Below are 25,272 nucleotides of genomic sequence, written 5' to 3' on the forward strand. Positions count from 1 at the left end.
GCAGAAAGTATAAACTGTTAAAACAGCAAAAGTAATTATTCGGACAAGTAAGGTAGTACACTGCGCTGTAATTTGATTATTATCATTGTGATATATATTAGAGTTCGTTTTATTTGAAAAGTAGTCTCTTCCTCATTTTGTAAAGTAACTCTTCCACTCTATCATGACAGCCACTTTATTTCCAGTGTGTGTGTCTCAGACATTAATACAAATATTGAATTAAAAGTGACAGAAAACCTTAATTTTAATGAATATAATAAAGACATATATTTTCCATATAAACTCAAGGAAACAACATAGTCTAGCAATGATCAATAGAAAACAGGAATGATTTGCCGACTAAATCAAATTTAACAGGTGAAAGATAAATTGAAGTTCAGGTTAAATGTGAAATCAAACTAAAATGAAACACATTTTTGCTTTGATTTATAAATAAGGAAAATATTGAGTACATTTTTATGCAGAGGTAAAGCCTCAGAACACCGAACTCAGCACAGTCTTCCTCTAGGATTCATGCTGAAATACTCTTTCTCTTCCTTCCACTTGTTTTTATGTCTGTAAAGCATCTTAGAAAGACAGACTCCTTGATGAGAAAAAGGAGAGAAAGGGAATGTAAAAGAACGTTAATCATAATTCGGTGCCTATTACAATTCTAGTCACTGAACATTTCATGTGAGCACTGCCTTAAGTAGGAACCAGCTAGAGCAGGCAACCATGTTTAATAAAACATCCTGTTGGTTCCATTTGAAAAACTTAATGTTGTCTATTAGTGTTGTTAAGTAGTACCAGGTTTATAATTTCTTCAAAGTATTTGCTATTTCCTCCCCCCCCCGCAGGTTACCAAATCTTTTAGTATTATGCAGAAATCTTCTGCTCTGATTTTATCATAATTAAACATAAAAAAAACATTTCTAAGCAAGAACCCTAAGCATTTGTATAGAAACCTAAATACATTTGCAAGATCATCATGGTGTAGTTCCCAGAGTTGGCTCATTATCTGCAGCTGCACACATATTTCAAAAATTCTGTTGTACGTGAACTTATGACCAGTAAGAAGTATGGTAAATGTTCTTTTTTTCTTACTTCAAAAAATATGAATCGAATTTTGCACAATTAAATATTGTACATAAAAATGGATTTCTTCCCAACTGTCAAAGTATTGCAGATATCAAATGGTAAATAGCAATTTGACTTCAGGAAACTCAGAAGCTTCCAGCGTTTATGGGTTTAACATGTGAAGAAAATGGGATTTTCCTTTCCAAGAGACATAAAGACAGAGTACTGTAGAGCACAATATTTGTGGAATTTGTAAAATAGTGACTCTCTTGAATAAAACTTGACAAAAATATCATAGGTACATTTTCTTACCTTTCTCTTTGTGTACACGTTGGATATTTCAGCCTTCCTCTGTCACATTGCACTCGAAGTTCAGACCCAGTAACAGAAGTCTCAGTTATGTATGCACCTCTCTTGCAAATAAATTCAATATACTCGCCATGGAGAATGAGTGGTCTATTGTCAAAATTCCATTTCAGTTGTAAATAATTCTTTTTCATTTCAGCAAATGATAATGGGCAAGGCTCTGAACAAACACAATAAATTAAGATGAAAACTGTATCGCTACATCTTGTACTAACAGCACTTTCAATGTTTTCTATATGGGATGGCTTTATACTCCAGAGAGACACAGCTGGTTAGAATTATTGTTGGGAGTCAGAAAATATGCTCACTCTTGGTCCCAAAAGGAACCTGTGTGACATTAACTACTGTGGTGCTTGAGTCAAAAATTACAAGCAGATAATTATAAAAATTCATTTACAGTCCCTTTCCATTGCTTCTTCAGAAAGTTTAAATAACATGTCTGAGAGGTCACTCAGTGGTAAAGGGTAAGACCCTGTCCTATGTTCAAAGCCCAGCAAGCCCATATATATATATACATTGTCCTTCTATGAATCCTTGAGTTAACTGATTGCCTGCAGTGAGTATGACATAGACTTTGTCATTAGTTCCTTTTTAATATGCATATTCAATTATAAACATAATTCCATTTTATAGTATTTTCAAAAAGGTTAGAAGTCTGATACCATAAAATAATATGTATTATTCCTTTAAATATATTATATATAATATATTACAAATATATTATGAATATATAATATTCCTTTAAATACTCTATATATAAAATTTTCAAGATAAACCACTAATTACTAACAAGGTAGCAATGTAGAAACAAGATGGATTCTCAGCACTAGCCCAAATGTTCTAACATATCTCCATGCAAAGCAGTGGACAGTATTCTCTTTTTAAATTTCCAGTTGAGAAGTATGGAGGAACAAGACAAGGCTGTCCACTCTCTCCATACCTCTTCAACATTGTACTTTAAGTTCTAGCTAGAGCAATAAGACAACAAATAGAGATCAAGGGGATACAAATTGGAAAAGAAAAAGTAAAACTTTCATTATTTGCAGATGATATGATAGTTTACATAACTGACCTGAAAAACTCTACCAGGGAGCTCTTACAGCTGATAAACACCTTCAGCAAAGTAGCAGAATAAAAGATTAACTAAAAAATCAGTATCCCTACTATATACAGACAATAATGTGCTGAGAAAGAAATCAGAGAAACATCACCCTTTACAATAGCCACAAACTACACAAAATACCTTGGGGTAATGCTAACCAAACAAGTGAAAGACCTGTATAACAAGAACATTGAGTCTTCAAAGAAAGAAATTAAAGAAGATACCAGAAAATGGAAAGATCTTCCATGCTCTTGGATAGGCAGGATCAACATAGTAAAAATGGCAATCTTGCCAAAAGCAATTTACAGATTCAGTGCAATCCTCATCAAAATCCTAGCACAATTTTTCACAGACTTGAAGAATAATTCTCAACTTTATATGGAAAAACAAAAAACCCAGGGTAGCCAAAACAAGAGAGACATACATGGTCCTCAGAGAAGAGGAAAGGAACAAGATCTCCGGGGGGGGGGGAGATTAGGAGAAAGAGAAGGGGAGAAGAGGAGGGGAGAGGAGGAAATGAGAGAACAGGAAGGTCCAATCAGGGGAAGAATGGAGGAGAGCAAAAAAAGAGGTACCATAATAGAGGAAGCCATTATATAGATTTAAAGAGAAATCTGGCACTAGGGAAATGTCCAGAGATCTACAAATTTGACCCCTACTAACAATCTAATCAATAGTCGAGAGGCTACCTTAAATGACCTTCCCCGATAATGAGATTGATGACTACCTTATATGCCATCCTAGAGCCTTCATCCAGTAGCTGATGGAAGCAGAAGCAGACACCCATGGCTAAACACTGAACTGAATTAGATCCAGTTGCAGAGAAGGAGGAGTGATGAGCAAAGGGGTCAAGACCAGGCTGGAGAAACACAGAAACAGCTGACCTGAACAAGGGGGAACTCATGGACCCTGGACTGATAGTTGAGAAACCAGCTTAGGACTGTTTCAGACCCCCTGAATGTGGATGTCAGTTTGGAGGTCTGGTTAATCTATGGGGCCTCTGGTAGTGGATCAATATTTACCCCTAGTACACAAATTTGGGAGCCCACTCCACATAGAGGGATACTCTCTCAGCCTAGATACAAGGGGGAGGGCCTAATCCCTGCTCCAATATCCCCCATGCAAGGCCTCACCCTCCCTGGAGAGCAGAAAGAGGATGGGCTAGGGGATCAGTGGGGGGCAGGGGAGGAGGGGAGGGAGAGGGAACTGGGATTGACATGTAAAACAAGATTGTTTCTAATTTAAATTTAAAAAAAATGAAAAAAAATGAAGTATGGAGATTAGATTATATTTTAAATCCTAAGCAATGAAAGTGTTTAGATTTTCCTAGAACTATGTATTAACATAAAGCAGGACAAAAAATTGAACACATATAGTAGATAAGTATCTGATTTTCCCCACGATAAAGTAATTTTGATAATTTTGATAATTTTCAAAAAATAAAATATTTTCAAAATAGGGTTCCCTGCATCACATTTCCATCCTGGATGATGTAAGACCAATTAAATCCTTCTGCTATAAATTTAAGATTTCCAGATTTGTTAACGTGATACATAAACCATAGATTGTTAATAAACAACAAGTATATTTATTCAGATAGTTTTTTAAAGAATTTATTGTGTATCTACAGGTCAACTGTTATGTGAGAGGTACTACAAGCAATATGCTAAGTAAAGAATAATTGGAAAGGGACCTTAGAATCTACAGGCTCTCCATTCAATATTATTTAAGTTAGGTCAAATTGAATTGCAATTTAAATTAGAATTGAAGTAGAATAAGGTAGAAGACACCAATTATTAGATACTGATTTATTGATACATTTAGTGATTTGCTTGTATTGTTTATTGCCAAATATGACTTCACCCTGCTACCTAGAACAGAATAACCTTAAAATAGATGGAACACAATAGGTTATCGCCCTTAGCCAACTGACCACAAAAGCTTACACCTGTCAATTATAACATGCCTTTGAAAGCAAAAGTCCCCAATTTGCTGCTGCTTGTGCTTCTGGAAAGTCCACGGGCTTGCCTGTTCACCCTGGCTTGTAGCTTTAGAATGCAAAAGGAGAATGCAAACTAGACTTGGAATTGAAGTTGTTCAGGATCTAGCCTGTCTCTGTTCACCTGCGAATAGACCTCCTCTCTTTTGCTCTTAATGGTATCAGAGTGCTCATTCTATAGACATCCCCCAATTAGGACTATATTATAAATCATGTGGTTTTCTTAAAAACAGATCCTGATTTCACCTATGATCAAGTGCCTGATATAAGACCAAAAATGTCCCAAAACTAAAACATTTGGAAAACAGATTTAAACTATAAGTATACCAGGGCCTCTGAGACCCACATAGGCAGCTGGTGATTTAAAGGTACCAGAAAAAAATATTGGGTGAGTTTTTGATTCTCAGTTCAGCTTAGAGGCTCAGTGTAAAATGACCAACAACAGGCACATAGCAAAGTTTCTGACAATCTCACAGGGATGAGAGCAGAAAGAAGCATGAACAGGTCTGAAATTGAGGACTTAGCGTGACCCTCTAAGCTTTTCCTCCCTTTGAAGAATTCATCAAATCGATGTGTGGCTATTGCAGGAGGATGTGTGAGCCATGATAGTTTGATTAAAAACTATGTTGCATTTTTGGTATTCTTCACCTATACCATTGTCCGTCCAGCAGGAGGCATAGAAACGAAAAGTCTCAGCATATAACCATAGAAAAAAAGCATCTTCCTTTCCAATTCTAATTGGATCAAACCCAACTACCTCAATCCTTACCTCTAGACAGAGGATGTGACAAGTATTCCATGAAATAGGATCAAACAGTACTAAACTCCTAAATTTGCTCACATATAACATTTGCTATTCAATCATTTTTTATACAGATAATGAGAAATTAGGCTGGGAAATAGATGTAGTCCTACAAGATGGTACAGATTTGTGTCTTTGTGGATAGGGACCTGAGCATATGTGTGATAACTATGGTCAAAATGTTGATGTCTAGCCAGGCAGTGGTGGGGCACACCTTTAATCCCAGCCCTTGCGGAGGCAGATGCAAGCAGATCTCTGTGAGTTTGAGGTAACCTGGTCTACAGAGTGAGTCCCAGGACAGTCACAGAAAAACCCTGTCTAAAACAACAAAACAAACAAAACAAAATTAATGTCTGTTGAGAAACTCAAATCTACCAAAGATTATTTAAAATGGACATTGTAGAAATGGAAAGATAGTAGCCAAACTTCTCATAGTGACAGAAGGTCACAGAAGCTATTCAGGCTTCTGGGGAGGGGGACACATCAACAGGCTTAGCCATTACTCAACTCTGAATACAACTATATAGGTGCACTGGTTTATTAGTGGTGAGAGTGTTTGGGAGTTACTATTTGCTTTCTAATTGGATTTGAATCCTGATTCTTGGCTAGCTTTGTAATTTTTGCTGAAAGAAAGCCTATGGCTGGGAAGGTCATGGGCCAGTAAGGAGCAGATGAAGGCAGGAAGGGATGGGACATGGGACATGAGTAAGTACACAGATACTTCTAAACGACTGTTGGCATCCCTTGTGGTGGCCTACCAGAACTCAGGAGACCTTATTGCTGAGAACATCACACACACCTTGGATGCACGATACGGCAAGTGCAAGCTAGAATTGAACTTGGAACTTCCTCCCTACTGCTCAGCTTTCATAGTCACAGAAGATTCAATGCACACTGCTGGAAGGGCAGTGAATGGTCTCATCCAGCTATAATTCTATGATCTATGACAACTCACTAAATACGATGTGCCAACTTGTAAAAAAAAAATGTAGCATTACTGTTATGGAGTAACTAACTGCACTCTGATTAAATTTTAGTTAATTTGAGTTCATTATGTTTCATTTAAATTAAACATTACACTTATGTTTATACTCAAAAATAAATGCTGCTTTCAGCCCAAATTAAAGAATCCTTTCTTTCCCATGAATGTTTGTACATGCAGACACCAGTGCCTATGAGGTGCTGAGATGCTAAAAAAATGGATGGATAAGTACCCAGTGTTAAATAAGTCATTTATACCAGGCCCTCTCAGACCTAGTCAGCATTATAGAAGAGGGTGTGGAAAGAATGCAGGACCTGAAAAATAGAGAAAAGAGCTTCAAAATGTCATCTCCTGGGCTGGACATGGCCATTGCAATTACACTCACAGCAGCAAGTGATGCTTGAGTTGAGTGTGCAAGGATGAGCCCACCAACAGTCCAGCTCAATGGAGGCAAGCCTCTGTGATTCTACCCCCTCACTGCTGGACTATTTGCTGCTGATAGATTCAGAGAGAGGGGGAATCCTTGCCTTTAATTGTATACCAAATGATGGCCCCACCAGACTCTAGTAGATATTTCAATATAATAGTCACAAAGATGGCCCTGGTTAAACTAAATGTGTCGCAAGACTAAACATCATGAATCTGGGAAAGGGACTTGCAGGGATGAGGGGGATAATAGACCTGAGAGAGAGGTAAGAAAGGAGTGAGCAACAGAGTATTCAGAATACAGCATACCCATGAATGAAACTGTCAAATAACTAATTTAACCACACACAAAAAAAGAAGTAAAACTTTAATCCCAGCAATTGGGAGGCAGAGGCAGGCAGATCTCTGTGAGTTTGAGATCAGCCTGGTCTACAAGAGCTAGTTCCAGGACAGCCTCCAAAACCACAGAGAAACCCTGTCTTGAAAAACAAAAACAACAACAACAACAACAAAAAATAAGATTGTCAGACAAAAACAATGCTATTAGTATCTCCAGACCTTAAACTACAGTCTGAACTAGAAAGCACAGTACACTAATACAGTGTGTGGAAAAAGTAAGCAAACAGCAAGTATCCTATAGTCTTAGAGAAGAAATAAAAGAATGATTCGCATCAGATCTCAAAAATCATGATATGATCTATGATAGCAGTTAAGGGAAAACCAGAGAAAAGCATAAGCAAACTCATGGACAGTAAGATCGTAAAACAAAACAGAAAAAAAGATAATTTATCCTTAAGTTTGGAGAAAAGACTATCGAACATGTAGAATATCTATGAATGTAGTAAATGACCACTATTATTAAAATGTGTCAGTAAGAATATTTTATATGCCAATGATTTAAATACTTTACCACAAAGAAAAACGTTATCCGATTGTATATGTTTTGAAATAAACCAACTATACATTGCATGAGGAAATACTCTTAAAATGCAAATCCAGAGGTTTGAAAAAATCAAAACATGAAAAAAGTTTTACTGCATAAGCTAATGCACGTTTCTCTGTCTCTCGGTATCTCTCTGCCTGTCTCTGTCTCTCTGTGTGTCTCATTCTGTATCTGTCTCTCTGTATCTGTCTCTGTCTCTCTCTCTCCTTTCTCTCCTCTCCTAAAAATTGCAAAACATGAACTGAAAACAAAAAATAGTGAGTAAAGATGTGGTGGGGGAGTTGGTGGGGCTGAGTGAGAGGAAGAATGGAAATGAGCAAAATATGTTGTATGAAAAAAATTAAATAAAAATATAAATTTCAAAATCTGGTTCTATAAGATAGGAAAGTTGATCACAAGACAATTTAAAAAAGCAAAGCATTTTTATTGATAAAGGAGTACTGTTGTAAAAGTCACACAGGGCAACCAGCAGTATTTTAGCTGCTTTGTTTTTTGTGCATCCAAAAAAACAGAATCACTATACAAAAGAAAAACTGAAAGAAATTAAAATGAGAAAAACTTTGAATGTACAAAGAATTCACAGTATTGCTTTTGATAACTGACAATAAGGCCCATATCATGAAACCTTGGTTTCTGAGATTCATTAGCAATTTATTCTTTTATTCTTCAGGCCTCAGGACACCTGCACATTGTTTTGTTTTGTTTTTTTCCTTCCACATATTGTAATGGTGTCCTGTGCCCTTAATTCCACATATACTTTAAGGCCTGGAGATATTATCAGTATTATCTTTGTCTGATCATCTTTTTATATTTTTAATGATTAATTTAGCTATTTGACAACTTCATACATGTATATAGTATGAGTATTCTTTTTAATTTCGTGTAATAGTACCACTCACACTGAATAATGAATGACTTCTATATGACACTATGGCTTAGTCATCTTAAAACACAACATCAGATTAGTATGTAACTATAACACACTGCTTGTACTTAATAAGTATTTGTAAAAGTAAATGGATTATAGTTATTCACAATACAGAGGAAAATCAGAAGCCAGCGACTGAATAGGAAAATCAATAAAACAAGTAAAAGAAATAAAATGTTATGTCTGTGTCATGCCACCTGTCAATGGCTGAGTGAAAGAGAGTGGTGTTTAGCAGTACCTACCTAAACACATTGGCGGTGCAGTCCACACTCCATCTATACAATAGGCCTCCCTTGACCCTTGTAGGAAATGGTTGTCAAAACACCGGTATTCTACTGAAGAGCCATTTTCATAGGTGCTGCCTGCTGAACTGACAATGTCTCCATTTCTTATCAGGGGAGGAGACGCACACATCCCTCTAGATTCTGAAAAATAATTTTACAGACTACAACAACTGCTACAATGAACTTTCAGTGTTTGATGAGTGCTACAGAAATAAAAGATATTTTGCCAATTTAAAAGTATTATTAAAGCGTTTACCAATACCTTCTAATATTGAAGATAATCCTACAATAAATGCCATGCTAGGTAATGCATTATCATAATTTGAATACATATTTACAACTAGCAAAATATTAACAATATGATTTAATATTTCCCCTTTAGTCAAGCCATGCCTTCTGTATGTCTTATCTTGGTTTTCACCCATTTTAAGAAATAGCCCCTAGGTCAAGGGAATGAATAAATAAAATTATATTGTATGCTAAACCCTTTCTTGAGACAAAGGTTCCCAGAAAATCCTGAGTAAACTGAAGCTTTACAGGACTTCTGCATGAGGAAAATCAACCCTTGGGCAGTCTGGGGTTATTTATGAAACCTCTCCATTTCCCCTTCACAAATACTCATTCAGTGGAAATCTCTTAACACAGTCATCCTTTGAAGTATGTGTGCTGAGTAGAGCAGAAAACTGGGTCAAGTCCAACTGTGGTTAGAAGACACCAACCAAGCAACACGTCCAATGATATTCTTTACCTCTTCTAACACACACGGGGTATCTCACATTTCCTCTATTGCACTGCACGGACAACGCAGACAGCGGGGTGTTTGGAGACAAGTCATATCCCTGTTTACACACAAAATCTATTAGGTCTCCATGTAAAATCTTGCCCTCATATTGCCACTTCATCTGTATGTTATTTCTGCTCATGCGATCTGCATCAATAGTGCATGGCTCTGCAAAACAAAATGCTCTCTTAAAATTATCAGCAATCTGACAAATACGTGAGCAATACATTGTAAAATAAAAATGACAATAGCATCTAAAGTAATGTTATTATACATTTAACATCCATCATTATTAGAGCTCATATATACATGTCAGATGAAGAAGAAAAATGTGTAGAGACACAGAGACAGGAACTGAGGGGCTTTTCCACACTGACCACCACATGAGGACTCAGCTGGCTCCAGGTTTCAGTACACAGGCAAGTACAGGAGTCAGGCACTTAGCTGGGAGCCTTTGGATAGGAAGCCCAGACACAACTCAGAACTGGTTTGGGGTTAGGGTGACAGAGTTGCTGGAGGGGCATAAATAAGAAAGAACATTTTTATGTGTCCCTGCTTCATCTGCAGGAGACAGAGGTCTAGCCACAGGAGAGGCATGGCAGATCTCCTTTGTGGAGACAGTAGAGGGGAGAACTTGCTTTGCCACCAAAACACGGGCCTGTTAGTTCTTTGTCTCAAGGTTCAGGCCACATAAGTTGTTCTATCTGACCTTAAACTGTAGGCCCATGATATGGTAATATCAATAATAAAATATATACTTTTTTGACTGCCAAATTAATCAGTTGTATATGTCTTATTTTCATGATATCATAGATTTAAACCAGCTAGTTTCCAAAATTAAAACATTATTTCAGGTTATTAACCAGCAATGTTAAACATAATTTTTAAATTAACTAATGACCTTGAAACACAAAGTGCATTTAACTTATACATATTTATAGAGTAACTGCCATTCAAAAATGCTATCAACAAGAACTCGTGGTGCTCATAAGTAAAGAGAAATTCCCACAATAAAGCACAAATATAATAAATACATGAATTGTTGTGGTTGGTGACCACCTTATAGCTGCACTGTAAGCAAAGAGGGGTGTATAGGAAGGACGGAAGTCTGCCCTCTTAAGTAAGACAATTCTGGTAAGCCTAAATGAGAAGTATACTTGATAAGGGTTTTTAAGGATTAAACCTTGTTGTTTTCAGATGGGCGGGGCAATCAATATAAAGATCCCAAAATGAAAGTATGACAAAGATAAGGAAAGCAGTGTTGCTGGAGCATTGTGAGAAGGAGGGGATGGGCAAGGGGATGCTAGAGAGATGTGTGTCTGCATACTGATGCAAATGGAAAACTGCAGCCCTTGTGCAGCTGTTGGAACCTGCAGAGGAAGAACTGCCAATTCTAATAGATGACAAGATATAGTGGGAAATTACCAATACGGAGTCAGGTAGAAATATAAGGGTATTTAATAGGGAAAAGCCTTACTTACAGAGCGAACCAGCCAGCCGGTGGTAGCAGTCTGTCCAGCAAGCAGCAAAAAGAGAAACCGAAAGCGAAAACGCAGTCCCACTACCAGTCCCACTACGTCACTCTGACCACGCCCTCACAAGCCTGGTCAGGCATACCTGTAGTCAGCCCCTAAGAAGGCGTGGCTACAACAAGATGGTAGCGCTCCCTCCTCATACCCTGCTTACTATGGTGACCCTTGCTCAGTATATGCGTTGATTCATCAGTGTTAGGTTGGAATATCTTATTACAATTGTTCCAGGAGCAGAATGGAATTTTTTTAAATCTTGCTATTCCTTATGAAGTTATTTCACTGCTATTTTAATTTAGCCTCTGTCCTCAGACAGACTATATTTCAGTTCAACAAAATATCAGTCACATCACCAAAAATTCAATATCAAAGCATTTATGACAATATAATAGCAACAGAAAATTGTAGTTGAAGATGTATTCGATTTTATGGGCACAGCATCCTCACAATGACTGAAGGGTTGAAGCTCGAAAGGCTAAAATTGAAGGTGTCTATGTTTTCAAACATTATAATATAAATAAGATCAAGATCACATATATTTCCAATATATGTGATTCTCAATGGTTAATATAAGTTATAGTTATATATATGTGCTATAGTGCACATGAAAGAAAATGAAAGCTAAATGATGACAAATTATTCAGGATACAACAAACCTGAGCCTCTAGAAAACTGAAAGCTGTCTAAGTTATACTTAAATAAAATAAAAAATATTTTAATTATTAGATTAACAATAACATGATAATTAAAATATCCAAAGTTTAACAAAGCTTAAGAAAACTATAACTTTAATTCTTTAATGGGAGAGTTATAAACTAGAAATAAATATCTGAAGGACAATAGTGCAATTAAAAAAATCAGGTTGTTGGTCTGGAAATATAAATTCAGAAAATATGAAAAATGTAAGAAAATAAAAGTAGGAAAAACAAATTTAAGTAACCTTTTAAAGAAAAATGTAAGGATTTTAAGTACAAAATATTTTGCTGCAAAATTTATTGTTATGTAAAAATGTTAAACACTAAATATATATGTCAATGAAATGCTTATTTGAATTACTTATGGTATACAGACACTACAGAACACTATGCAGACATGAAAACAAACCAGATTTATTCTACATTTTAAGTGGAGAAAACATGTCACATGCAGAGTATAAAACATGTTTGCATTGTGGTTCATGTTTGTGTATGACAGTATTGTGTAGATGCTCTAAGTCATCAACAACATTTAGTCCAAACAAGGCTATGAGAGTAATTAAGTGAACATTTGTGTGAGGAAGGAAGTGGATCAAAGTCATCAGCAATGTGCCAGAAAAGAGATGCCCTCGTCTCCCAGTGGTCATCTGAGGGCACTACAAGTAAAGATAGTGAGGTCTATCTGAAGCTAGGGGGAGCACTACACATAAAGGACCTAGTCACAAAGTTTAAACGTTGTTACTGGACTGTATACTTAGTGTGCCCCCAAATGACCAATTATATGCTATGTTTACTTTTATAGTAAAATTAATATGCAAAAATCTTATGTAGATCCATACTAGGATGTAACAGGTCTCCTACTTAAATCGGGGAAAATGTATAAGACAGCATTTTTTGCTATGAACATTATTTATGAAAATCTACAAAAATAAATTCAATTATGTGTTCTCTTACTTACCCAAGCAAACAGGTGGAGATGACCACTTTCCTTGTTCACAGTGAGATGCTTTTGATCCACTCAGTAAGTAATACTCATTGCATCTGTACTCCACTGACGATCCTGTTGTATAACTTGCCAATAAGCCATCAATAACAGCACCATTCGCTATTTCAGGTGGAGGCTTACAGTTCTCATTATTTTCTAAGAAAAGGGATCATTTGAAAATTTAATACACCCATAACAATAAAATGATAGTTATCAAAAACATGCTATACCAATATTTGTACTATCACCTAGACAATTGTTTCTAAGTTAATCAGAAACCCAAAAGCTTTTAGCTTAAGTATTTTTTAAAATGTATTTATTAATCAAGAACAAATTCATGTATGTTTCTTCTTTCATGATGGTAAAGTAACTGTGATAAGGGTGTTCTTAAATGCTGAGAAAGAAAGATCCTAACGGGCATGGTCCACTCTAAAACTTCACTGGGCCTTATCCACTCCTATCTTCTTCCTTCTCCTTTTCATTCCTATTCTGAATTAGATGAAATATTTACTCTCTCCCAGTTTCTCTTCCTCAGTTAATTTATTTAACCTCTTTCGTAGTTTTTTACTATGTAATAAACAAGTACACATGTTCGGGGAACTTCTTTTAATATCTAATCAAAACATGAGAAAGATGGTAGGAAGGATGGCAACCAGGAGTGATTTTAACTTAATGATATCCTTCAGTAAAATCAAAACCATGGCATGATTCTTAGAAGCTGCAAGGTTTAGAAGGGTAATACGCAAAATTCTACTGAGCAGGACTTACCTTCGGAGAAGAGAGTGCCCTATAATGATCACAGTACAAGAGAAGGGGGAGCTGTCATACACATGGCCAACCACTAACCCAACATCCACCCGTTTACTTCTTTAATAAAACACAGCTCACATATGTGTGATCATTTAAAGTACAAGATCGTGGAGTTAACACAACTTACACAACAGCCTAGCAGTAATGCATTCTAAATGATGTTTTGATTCTGATTTATTAATTTGATTTATTAATTTTGTCTAGATTCTACAGATACACTATATACTCAAAAATTCACAAAGGCGATTCAGTACATAAGTGTCCCTAAATTTTGCAAGCATTAGTCTCTGGCCTTGCATAGACAGATTGAACAGTTGAAAAGAACATCAAGGCTTAAGTGTTAGAAGTAGTACACATACCAACACACTCAGGTGGCAGCGTCCATTGGCCACGGTTACAAGTTATCATACTTGATCCCCGGAGATGGAAGCCTCCTTCACACCTGTATGTCACTTTATCCCCACTGTAGTAAATCTCAGAGTGTGCTTGGGCAGCACCATTTTCAATGGAGGGTGGTTGCTCACAGGCTACCTTCTCCTTCTCTTCTGTGAAGGTACAATTAAAGAAAGAGACCATTAAACTACATAAGTATTTTGGGAGACACTTATTCAAGATATTAGCAAGTAGGGAAAGTAGCATAGGATAGACTGTGAATAAGAACAAGGGACAATGATACATATGTATGAGAATGGCACAATAAAATTCAGTATCAAATACACGAATTAAAATATTAACGAAAACTAACTTAAAAAGATGTTACCAACCAATGCATTTGGGAGGTTCTGTCCACTTTCCATTTTCACAGAGGAGTTCTTCTGAACCCAGAATCACAAAATTAAGTTCACATACTATACGAACTGTTTCTCCATGGCGGTAAGTTGTTGAATATGGTTGAATTTTGGAATTTAGAGGAACAGGTGGAGGAGGACATCGACTTCTTGTTCCTTGTATAAAAATATTGGCCTATTAACCTCATGTAATTACAAAAATGGTAAAGATTTATTGATAATATTTATGGTGTAAAGAACCACAGAAAATATGGCAGACAGGCACCAGGAAAACCCTTTTATGACTGTTCTCTGACACAGCATCCCTTTCCTGAGTGGTACCTGCCAATTGTTTCTTATGGAAAGATGATGAATTAGTATGTGGTTATGTTACATGATGGCCAACAACACAATGCCACTCTTCCTGGAAGACCCTCTCCCTACTGGCTTTGAGGAATCAACCTGCTGCACTATGAGAGTCCTAACAAAGGAGGCCAGCAGGCAAAAGTTAGAGGGCTACCTCAGCCCAAAGCCAGTAGGCCTGTGCCTCAGCAGCATGCAAAGCACAGAAAGCTGCCAACACCCACAATGATTTTGGAGTATTACTGCCAAGCCAAACCTTCAAGATTGCACTGATGTAGCACAACAACCAGTGAAGCCACACCCACAACCCTGACCCACAGAACCAGTAAAGTAATACTCTTGGGACATCTTGAGTATTTTACAGTCACCATCTCCTGAGTCCTAAACAAATTCTTCACATATTATAGATAAAGAAGGGAAAACTGTTCCCTTCCATTGTTACATATCCATCTTCCTCTTCTGTTGTCAAGTACCCTTTCAGATCCGTTGACACTGGCCATTGTATTTAGGGGCCAAATAAAGTACAACAGATAATAGCCTCAAGATCTTTAGTCCATCCCTGTATTTGTTTTGCCACATAAGTCTACTATGCTGGCTCTAGGACTAAGATGAGGATATCTGGGGTTGGGAAGTATATTGCTCAACAAATTAGTATACTACACACAATAACTATTAATTATAAAACCATAGGTATGTGGCCATGCTAATTTGGAGGGGTGCATAAGAGGCAGTAAGTCTTATATATTTTTGAGACAATATGGTACAACTTGCTAACACCTGCCCCCCACCCCCATACACAGTTATACCAAGGCTGTTGGGCTCAACTAGAAAGTTGCTAAAACTTCAAAGCAGTTGCTCACTGCCATCCTTGCTCTGTCCAGACACCTCTTTCCTTCCTGCTGGCATCTATTTCAATCACACTTTTCTCTTTTGCTCCTAGGTCTTTGGCCGGTCTGTCAATAATAAAACTATTTCCTATATTACAGCAGAAATAGTGGCTTTGCACCTTTTGCCTGTCATACTCACCAAATCATCAGATTTGTGTTTATTTTTCAGACTCAGTTCAATACAATCTGCCATTTCTATGAATATGGAAGTGAGAATTCTCTCACACTGCACTAATCTATGGCTACGAATTGGTATCTTCTGAAGGAAGTCATAGCACCCCTTAGAGCACAACCAGGGATAGAAATCAAACCTTAACTATTATATGTCTGGACTGTTCAACCAGATGACTGACCTCATTTTCCATTTACCCTTCAGGCTAATAATATTCTTCTGCTGTGTGTGCTTCCTACTCTATTATTTTGGAGATGGACTTTTCACATCAAGGAATATGTGGCCAATTAAGATAGTGCCTTACCCAGCTACAGATTGAAAATATATGACTGAAGTTTTAAAATATCAAGCACAGGGCCGAGGAGATAGCGAAACTGATAAAGTTGCTTGCCTTATATACAGGGGGTGCTAAGTATGATCCCTAGCATCTGTGTAAACGCCAGGCACACTGGCAGGTATAATCCATCACTAGGAAGGCAGAGATGGAGGCAACCTGATGCTCATTATCTAAGCAGACCAACTAATTCAATAAGCTCAGGTGTAATGAGAGGACTGCCTGCAAAAACTGAGAGGGGCTGAGGGAAACACCTGGCATGAACTTCTAGCTTCTGTGTGCAAACATGCACATGCACACACACAAACATATACACAGCTACACACATATATATATTCAGACATATGCACGTTACATATAACGTATTGCTTACTACACAAATGCAAACAAAGTTTAGTTACTTCAGATAAAAATTCACTGACTTGATATGCAATAATTATTTTAAAAATAGTTCTGCAATTAGAAATAGATGTGATCATTCAGAGATCATAGAAATTAAAACTAATTTTTAAGTATGAAATCTTTAAAAGTTACCTTCACATATGGGAGATTCTGGATACCAGCCAAAGTTATAGCACTGAATTAAATCAGATCCACTTAGATAGTAATTTTCATGACAGAAAAACTGAACTACATCTCCTTCTTCATAGGTTTTCTTTACAGGATGAAAATAGCCATTTTCTATTAATCTCAAAGAAGAGCACATTAATTCTAAAAAAAAATGAAAGAACAGGTAAAAATAACAAAACATATTTATTTTTCCCAAAGAGAAATTTAAAGTCCATATCTGGAATGGATAGTATAACATTTGCTATATTCTGTTCTATAAGCTCATTAATATATTCTTATCTTGTTAAATATTAGCAGGTTTAACTGAATTGGATTACAATAGCCAAAACAAGGTTTTCCTGTTTGAAAGCTTGAAATGACCAAATTCTACTATTAACTAAATTGCAACTGAAGACAAAACTAAGAGGCATGGAATGTTGCCAGAAAGACAACTTATATGAGATGAAATTGTGCAGCAAAAAGTTCTTACTGAAGTGAGAACCTACTGTTGCACTGTGGGGTGAGGGACCACCCATGTACGTAGCATTCTGCTTCCTCAGCCTGCTTCCCCGAAGCAGTGTAGTAACCAGCAGCACAAGAGTATTGCACTTTGTCCTCCACTTTGAATATTCTCTGCATCGTGGAATAATTCCCATGATACAACTCAGGGGCCAAACATGTCTCTGAAAAGTTAAACATTTATTTTAGGAACTTTGATAGGCTTCATCAAAACCCTAGAATATTAAAAAGAAGTCACAACGTGTATCACATTAAATATTAATAATATGTGGTAAAGTCAATCATTGCAAAATTGAAAACATCACTTTGCTTCTGTGGTTTCCTTTTCATATTCATGTAAGCCATCTCTCTCAGTCTCCTACTTTGAAATATTGTTCCATTGTACTTGACCAAAGGCCTCATGTCAGATGAAGTCTTGTGAGGAAATATTTGGATTAAGTGTCTTCTGTGGATTTGCATAACTTAAACAACTTACACTGTCAAATTAGCATTGAAGAAAATAATTGCATGAATTATACAGGAAAGCTTTGGAGGGCTCTTTCACTTTGAGCACTTCAGCTCATTCTTATTGGTTCAGAGTAAGATCTCATGAGGCAGGAGACTTGTTGGAGTTGAGAACTCATGCATTAAGAAAACACCAAGCATGAGAGAAATGCAAAGTACTGTCAACTTCTCACACAGAAGAGACATAGTAGAAAATCAATCATACAAAAGAAAACCATCTCTTGAGTGAAGCATAGCCTCATAGGATCATATGCTGAGCTTTAGGAAATATTACTATGTGATGTGTACCTTGTTCCTTCCTGCAGGATGGTTGTGAAGACCACCCCTCAGAAAGACACTGGACCACCTCCTCATCCTTTCCTCCAGTGGTTTTGTATCCTGAAGTACAACCATAGCGCATGCTGTCTTGAATTTTGTACAGTACTTTTCCATCAGAGACATAACCATTCCTTAGGTTAGGCTTCAGGCATTTTTCTGTGTTTTAAAAGCAAATGTGCTTTAGTTTCTTAAGGAAATTATAATGTTGATCTGCTTAATAGTAAGATTCAGATTATACGTTACTAAACTGAAAAATTAATACAAACACATAATATTACTTTTAGTTGGAACTTAGAGCAGTAAAATAATTTTCACTCAGAGTTCTTTGATACAGTTCAACGTGGAAAATATCTGATATGCCCTGTATGACATTCCTTTGGAAATGGATTCAGTTTGAGATTAACTGATTTTGTATTTACAAATCTCGATTTTATAGCCACTCCTACTCTTACTGCATCTTCTTTTGGAAAATACACCAATAATTTTTCACTAATTGTCATTAATCACAAGTAAAAGTAATTTCTCCTTGATCTACTTGATGTTTTAATCTATTGTTTTATAATGTAATCAAAAACATACTTAATGGATAACTAAATAGTTCTAAAGTATCTTACTATAAAGCTTTTATTCATTCATTCATTGAGAAAATATTTTGAGATCACATCACTGCACAGGGTCCAGGAGTCAGTGTGGGTAGACTAAGTCAAACATTTGGTCCCAAAAACCTTTGAGTCTACAATCAAGTTTTTGGTAAATATGTGCACTGTAAGCTACAATATAATAAAATTACCTTCACATTAGAAATCCCTATCATTTTTGTAAGCCATATTATTGGACCTTTATGACAAAGCAATCTAGAAGGGTTAAAAGACTTGTCTAAGGTTACAATTAACATAAACACATTTACTACTAGCTGTGTGGCAAACACTCTACTTGAAAGCTTCTAAGAAGCAATATTAACTCTCCTTTTTGCATATGAAACAGGCTAATAATTTTCAAGTCACTTTCATAGATGGTGCTGGAATCACATGCAGTCAGTTGGCTGCAGAGATCATATTTTGACCATTATGCTCCCATGCCAATCTCTGCAATGTTCTATCTCTTTAGAAAGCAAATTCAAGGTATGTAACTTCTTTTTATGATGCCACAATGAGGCTTATATTATAAACTCTATATTCTATCTTAACAGGAAAAAATGTCATATTGAATTCTGGTCTGTCTTGAAGACACAGAATGAATGAATGTCCTATGCAGTTCTGTTTACTGTGTATTGCAGCCACAGCTACTGCCATACCAAAATTCCTCCCCTGAATGCAAAGGACCTAATGCAAGCCGTTTACTCTGGAAAACAGAAATTCAAGGGACTCGCAACTTAAGACATTTACCTAAGTACATGGAAGCCAATGATAAAGTGACACACTGTGCCATGAAGCAATGCAATGAGCCTATTATGACACTACTCATAAATCTCAAGTCAGTATGCAGAAAACTGAAACTTCCAATGGATAAGAAAAATAAAAGTGGGCATGCAGATGAGTAACAAATATACACATGACAAAGTACTAGAATGGCTCATTCCTTATGAAACCAGACCTTGCATCTTATTCTGGCTTCATATTAAGATTATGGATATGATAAGTTCCTCCTTACTTAAAGTAGCCCAAATGAACCTGTTATTTGCAGCCTGAAAAACAACATTTTAAGATATTTCTTCACAAGTACTATTAAAAACAGATGAAATGACTCACTGATATAAAAGCATCCTTCACAGGATTTCAGATATGGTATTTTATAATGGTAATTTTGGCATTATCTACGCAAAGTTTAACCACCATTCACATTTAATATAGATAAACATTGTTTTCTAAGGAACTAGCTTATAAGCATTGCCCTGACAGCATGCATTGACTTACTGAAGCACCTTGGCTTTGGAGACCAGCCTTCTGCTGTACATCTGATTTGCCCTTCTTGCTTCCCACTTTCGCTTGCAAAGCCAGCCAAGCAGAAGAATGACAGTGTTTTGTTTATGCTCATTGGAAAGTAAAAGCGTTTAAATGTATAATAATATTGGGCAATCCTTCCATTTTCCACCATAGGAAAATCACACTGTTTCTCTGAAATGAGGAAAACTCAAGCTGAAAATGGAAAAACATGTAAACCCATGAAACTTGTGATTAAACATCATTCCTAAATATTTTTTTGCAGATTCTTCAGTTTGCACTTATCTTCATAACATAAGTTTAGAAGTGATATTGTGACAATCTAAATATCTAATATCATGCCCTCCCCTCTTTATATCTGCTGACAATTCTGAATAGCTGTGTTACTCAGAAAAACTGACAAGCCATTTCTTCCTGGAAATTTCTTCTAGTTTTGTAGAACAATACACTCATAGACACATCATGACATCTTATATGCAATTTTAACATTTCTGGAACTCACAGTGTAAAAGTAAAAATAAAAATAAAGGCGTGCTTTGTTTCAGTGATACCTTTTATTTAACATAATGTGTTAAAGTATTTTGTATTCTTAGTTCTTACTCTTTCAATCTAGCAGGCATTTCATTCACAGAACAGCTCTGCTTGGACCAGCTATGTTTCTGTGCTCAATAGCCATAGAGTTGACAGAGTTCTGTATTGGCAGTCTTGATTCCAAGACTACCCTGTAGATGCCAAGACCCACAGATGCTTCAGTCTCTTATATTAAGTGATTAAAAATTTACATATACCATACACATCTCCACCCATGTAATTTGAATCATCTCTGGATGCTTATAATATTTAGTACATTGCCTGCCCATCATTTTATGAATGTGAATTCCAATTCAATTTTTGTTTCTGGGACCTTCCTGGAATTTTTCCTCAACTAATTTCTATCTTGAAGTTGGATGAACCCACAACTGGGGACTCAGAGAAGCAGGCAGCCAACCTATGTGACAAGGGTCTGCTATAGCAGAACAGATAAGGCCGCTGAGATACAGAAACTCACACAACTGTGAAGTGGCATCTTTTAGAAAAGAGGCACATAATCCATAAAATAAGAGGTTTTTGCAATGATTTTGAAAATGAGAATGTTTAAGAGCAAATATTTATCTTGATTAGTGATTGGGAAATTCACATCAAACCACCATTACATTACTGCAATGCCACTAAAATGACCGAAAGGAAAGAGACAAATTCTCATAATGACCAAAGAAACAGGACCTGTCACACATGAGGCAGTACATTGGAGATATTTACTAAAGCAGAATACATACAAGGTCACCTCATAGAAAGGCACACGGTGAGTTCAAAGAGACAGAAAGCACATTCGTATGATCACTGTTCATAACACCATCAGACTGCAAACAACCTAAGTTCCCTATAATGGCAAAAAGATAATGATGCAGTTTAGATCAGTGTTTCTCAACCTTCCTAATACTGTGATCCTTTAATATTTACAGTTCCTCATATGATGTGGTGAACCCCAACCATAAAATGATTTTGTTGCTACTTCATAACTATAATTTTGTCACTGTGATTAATTGTAATGTAAATATCTGATATGTGAGCCCTAAGGAGTGACTCATAGGTTGAGAATCACAGCTTTAGAGAATAGTGCAATAGAGTGGGCTGAATTGAAGCCCACAATTTTCAAATCATCCTCAAAAGGATAACAGTCCCTGAATGTGGATGTCAATGAGGAGGTCTCGGCACTCTATGGGGCCCCTGGTCGTGGAATAGTATTTATCCCTGGTGTAAGAAGGGACTTTGGGAGCCCATCCCACATGGAGGGATGCTCTTTCAGCCTGGACACATGGGGGAGGGTCTAGGCCCTGCCCAGGATGATATGACAGACTTTGGGGAACCCCCATGGGGGATCTTACCCTCCCTGGGGAGAAGAGGAGGGGATGAGATGGGGAGATGGGGAGGGATTGGGGGAGAGGGGAGGGAGAGGGAAAAGGGATTGACATGTGAAGCAGGCTTGTTTCTAATTTGAATAAAATAATCTCTTGGGAAAAAAAATACAGTGAGTGAAAGAAGCTAGTTGCATATAAGTCATGTGAATTGTTTGAGGAAGCAAAGTAAACCATGGTAACGAAGTCAGAATGACTCCCTCTGTGGTTTTCTGTCTTAGGCAGAAAATAATGGCAGTGGCATCATGGCTGAGAAAAACAAGATAAAATCATAGGCACCATAGTATTTCCAGAAGCTAATAAAACATGTGCAGTGGAGTCTCCAAAGATTCTGGTATTTCCCATACCCAAACACCAGGAATTTACAGTGCAAAGACCCAAAAAAGCTGTGATATGGAGAACAGTGATCCCAAGGGCCACTGTTCTGGTAAGTGACATCAACCAATAGGCACACTGTCCTGGTTTATACCTTATGTCTCCTGCCCTGGATCTGCTCTTTCAACACCAGCCAAGGTAGTAAACATGCTTTGATGAATGAAAACTCATCAGAAAAGAAGTCATCATAATAAAAGCGTCAACAGGCTACACAGTAAGCACTGGATGAAACATGCTTTGCAAATAGATAGGCACAGGACTTCACAACTGCAAGAAAGGACCCTTAAACGCATAAGGAGAGACACTGTCAATACAGAGCAGAAAAAAAAAAACAGACAGTGACTCTACTGAAAATGAAAATACACAACATAAATAACTCATCAAATGTACAGAATAGCAAAATAGTCTTAGGGAAAGAACTAATGAATACAATGAATGTAAAAGTTTACATTTTCTTCCTTATGACAGTGAAGTCCACATATTGAGTCCACACATTCTGAGCTTCAGAAGGTCAAGAACAAAGCAGAAACTGTGAGGCAAACAATGTATTCTATAATATCAAAATTAGGAATTACTTTGGATAAAAATCACCCTCCATGAAAAATACAAATAATATTTGATAAGGGATATGAAAATCAAACTGCCAAACTACACATTTAATAGTGTACCAAAGGATTCCCAAAATTCACCTATCAAAAGGCATAAAGCAATATAATTAGAGATAATACGAAATCACTGAAGTCTTAGCAATCTAAGCAATATAGGAATAAATGTGCAAACTTACTAAGAAGCAAATGACTATGCCAAGTAATACTGAGATGGAATCACTAGACAATGACAGGACCCCAAATAAGATAATTTGAAGTATTTAGGAGGATCATGAGAGGCAAGAACAACATGTTAAGTGTTTGGAGATTATGAGCTCTGAAACAGAGTTTATATACACTTTTGCAAAGTGTTCTATTGTTAAGTACCATAGAAGTTCAGTACCATAAGTCAGAGAGATGAAGTGATACAGCCACATTGATTTCAGAGCTACTCATATAGAATAACTATATGCCCATCATTACAAGTACAGATAAATAAAATATAGAAAATTCTATGACAGTTAAAAGCAATGTGGGAATAACAGTATGTCATAAAGTAAAACGCTTCAAAGATAAAAGTCTACAATAAGGTTTCATTATTATAACAGCAGAATGTAGTGATCTGTATGGTGAAACCTTTGTGTCTGGCTTGAGAAAATGTTTCAACAAAGTCTTTGCTATGCTTGCATTTAATCAGTAGAGGCTGAAAAATGTTTTGAGATTGTTTAAACCTTGATGACATGTTTCTCTAGAGAGTTTGCAGCTGCATCAACCCTGGTCCTAATATGCTTTTGGAAGACCGGGAGTTCTTTTATTTATTCACATTATTCCTATATTGCTTTGAATGTTAAGACTTCTATGATTTCCTTTTTCCCTAATTATCTTTCTTGTATTATGCCTTTTGATAGCTGGATTTTGGGGAGCCTTTTGATTAGGGCAAGCTGTAATCAAAAGTGACTGAGATATGTAAGGGTTGTCTGCATTCCTAGGCAGTAAAAGCAACATGACTTTTGTAGCTGGAACCTTTCCCAGCCTCAATTAACACTGTATTTGTTTGAATAAAGTAACTGGAATGAGTTAGCTGGGGGTCAGTCTTTTCTGAGAAGGCCGTACCCATTTGCTCTTTTGGAAAACGGAGTTGTAGCATCTTGGTGAACTTCTGCCTCTGCTGTGGCACCTATGACCCAACATCAAACAATAACAAAATTCATTTTTAAAAATACGTACTTTACAAAGCCATTATCATATGAAGGAGCATGCCTAAACTCTAGAGTGGGTCCTAAGAGAATGGGAATTTGGGATCAAGGTTAGAATTAACTCACTTCTTACCCATGAGGTTCTCATCTAGTTTTGTAACTAGCACAGGAATATTGTTCCTGTCTGCAAGCATATTACTTGCTTTACTTGTGTGAAATGAGAGCAACATAGTTTGATTTATATACTATTGTTGGTGGAAAATTTGTGTGAACTAGTCAACTAAAACACAATGGTAATTATAGATGTTAATTTAGAGGAGCTCTGGCTGGTCACTGACTCACCTGCCTGGGCCCAACCTTACCATCTGATAACCTTGGCTACATCCCAAGTTAGTCCCAGTGGTACATTGCCCACCTTTGACTCACATCTGGTTTACATTCTAGGGAGTCTGCCCACAAAGATCTATCATAACAAATCTGTAATGTTGGTATCTCTGGGCAATTTGATTTACAGCACTGTAGTAGCTTTTCTCTCCCCCAGTGCTCCTGTTTCTATAATCAACTACATTGCCCTCAAAATAATTGCTACTTAGTAATCCAGACAATGAAAACAATAGCACAAGTAGAATCTTGCTGATGAACTCCTTCTTTTTTCAAATTTCCCAAATTAGACTCTCACGATAAGAAGAGAGTCTATGCATGGATTCATACCTAAAACTCTAATTAAGGCAAATATGTGACTTCCAAACTGCTGTATATTAACCAAAAGACCATTTAAAGTCGTTAGAACCTGGCTCCCTATGCCCCCAAATCTAGAGAAATAATGGAATTTGCTTTGATTGTCCAAGTCACAGTACTATAAAAGTACCGCACTGGTTTTGTCCAAAGAAACATTACCAAAATGTAAAAACAAGTTGCATTTATTTAAAGCATGTATTACAAAATTGGTATACTGAAACACAATATAGGCTAAAATTCAAGTAATATGACAGTTAGACTCTCTGTTTTCCATATACATTTTGGAGAATAAAGAATACTAAAAAATTAATTTTACCTTCTGCATAGAGTTCTCTTGAGATGAATACTATAAAAATAAATAGCAAGTATCTCAACCTCAT

At 36.6% G+C, this 25,272-nt stretch overlaps 1 protein-coding gene across 1 annotated transcript; it reads right to left on the reverse strand.

Moving 5' to 3' along the window:
* Positions 1–316: 316 nt before the first annotated feature.
* On the reverse strand, positions 317–25,272 carry F13b (coagulation factor XIII B chain). Its single transcript, XM_027417440.2, has 12 exons — positions 25,209–25,272; positions 20,015–20,215; positions 18,072–18,257; positions 17,267–17,443; positions 16,746–16,922; positions 14,453–14,632; positions 14,048–14,233; positions 12,852–13,034; positions 9,637–9,837; positions 8,847–9,029; positions 1,369–1,582; positions 317–583 (listed from the first exon to the last, which is right to left on the reverse strand). Exons 1-12 carry the CDS (start codon positions 25,270–25,272, stop codon positions 568–570), a joined length of 1,968 nt encoding a protein of 655 aa, XP_027273241.2. The 3' UTR covers positions 317–567.

This window comes from Cricetulus griseus, chromosome 5 (assembly GCF_003668045.3).
Source record: "Cricetulus griseus strain 17A/GY chromosome 5, alternate assembly CriGri-PICRH-1.0, whole genome shotgun sequence".
NCBI classification, from domain to species: Eukaryota; Metazoa; Chordata; class Mammalia; order Rodentia; family Cricetidae; genus Cricetulus; species Cricetulus griseus.

What these genes read in the sequence shown, in the direction of transcription:
- F13b (XM_027417440.2), bottom strand. Translation starts at nt 25,272, where the DNA reads ATGAGGTTGAGATACTTGCTATTTATTTTTATAGTATTCATCTCAAGA. An exon ending in ATCCTGCAGGAAGGAACAAG is followed by an intron (nt 17,444 to 18,071) that starts GTACACATCACA and finishes TTAACTTTTCAG; the next exon opens with AGACATGTTTGGCCCCTGAG. An exon ending in ATCTCCACCTGTTTGCTTGG is followed by an intron (nt 9,838 to 12,851) that starts GTAAGTAAGAGA and finishes TTTGTTTTGCAG; the next exon opens with AGCCATGCACTATTGATGCA.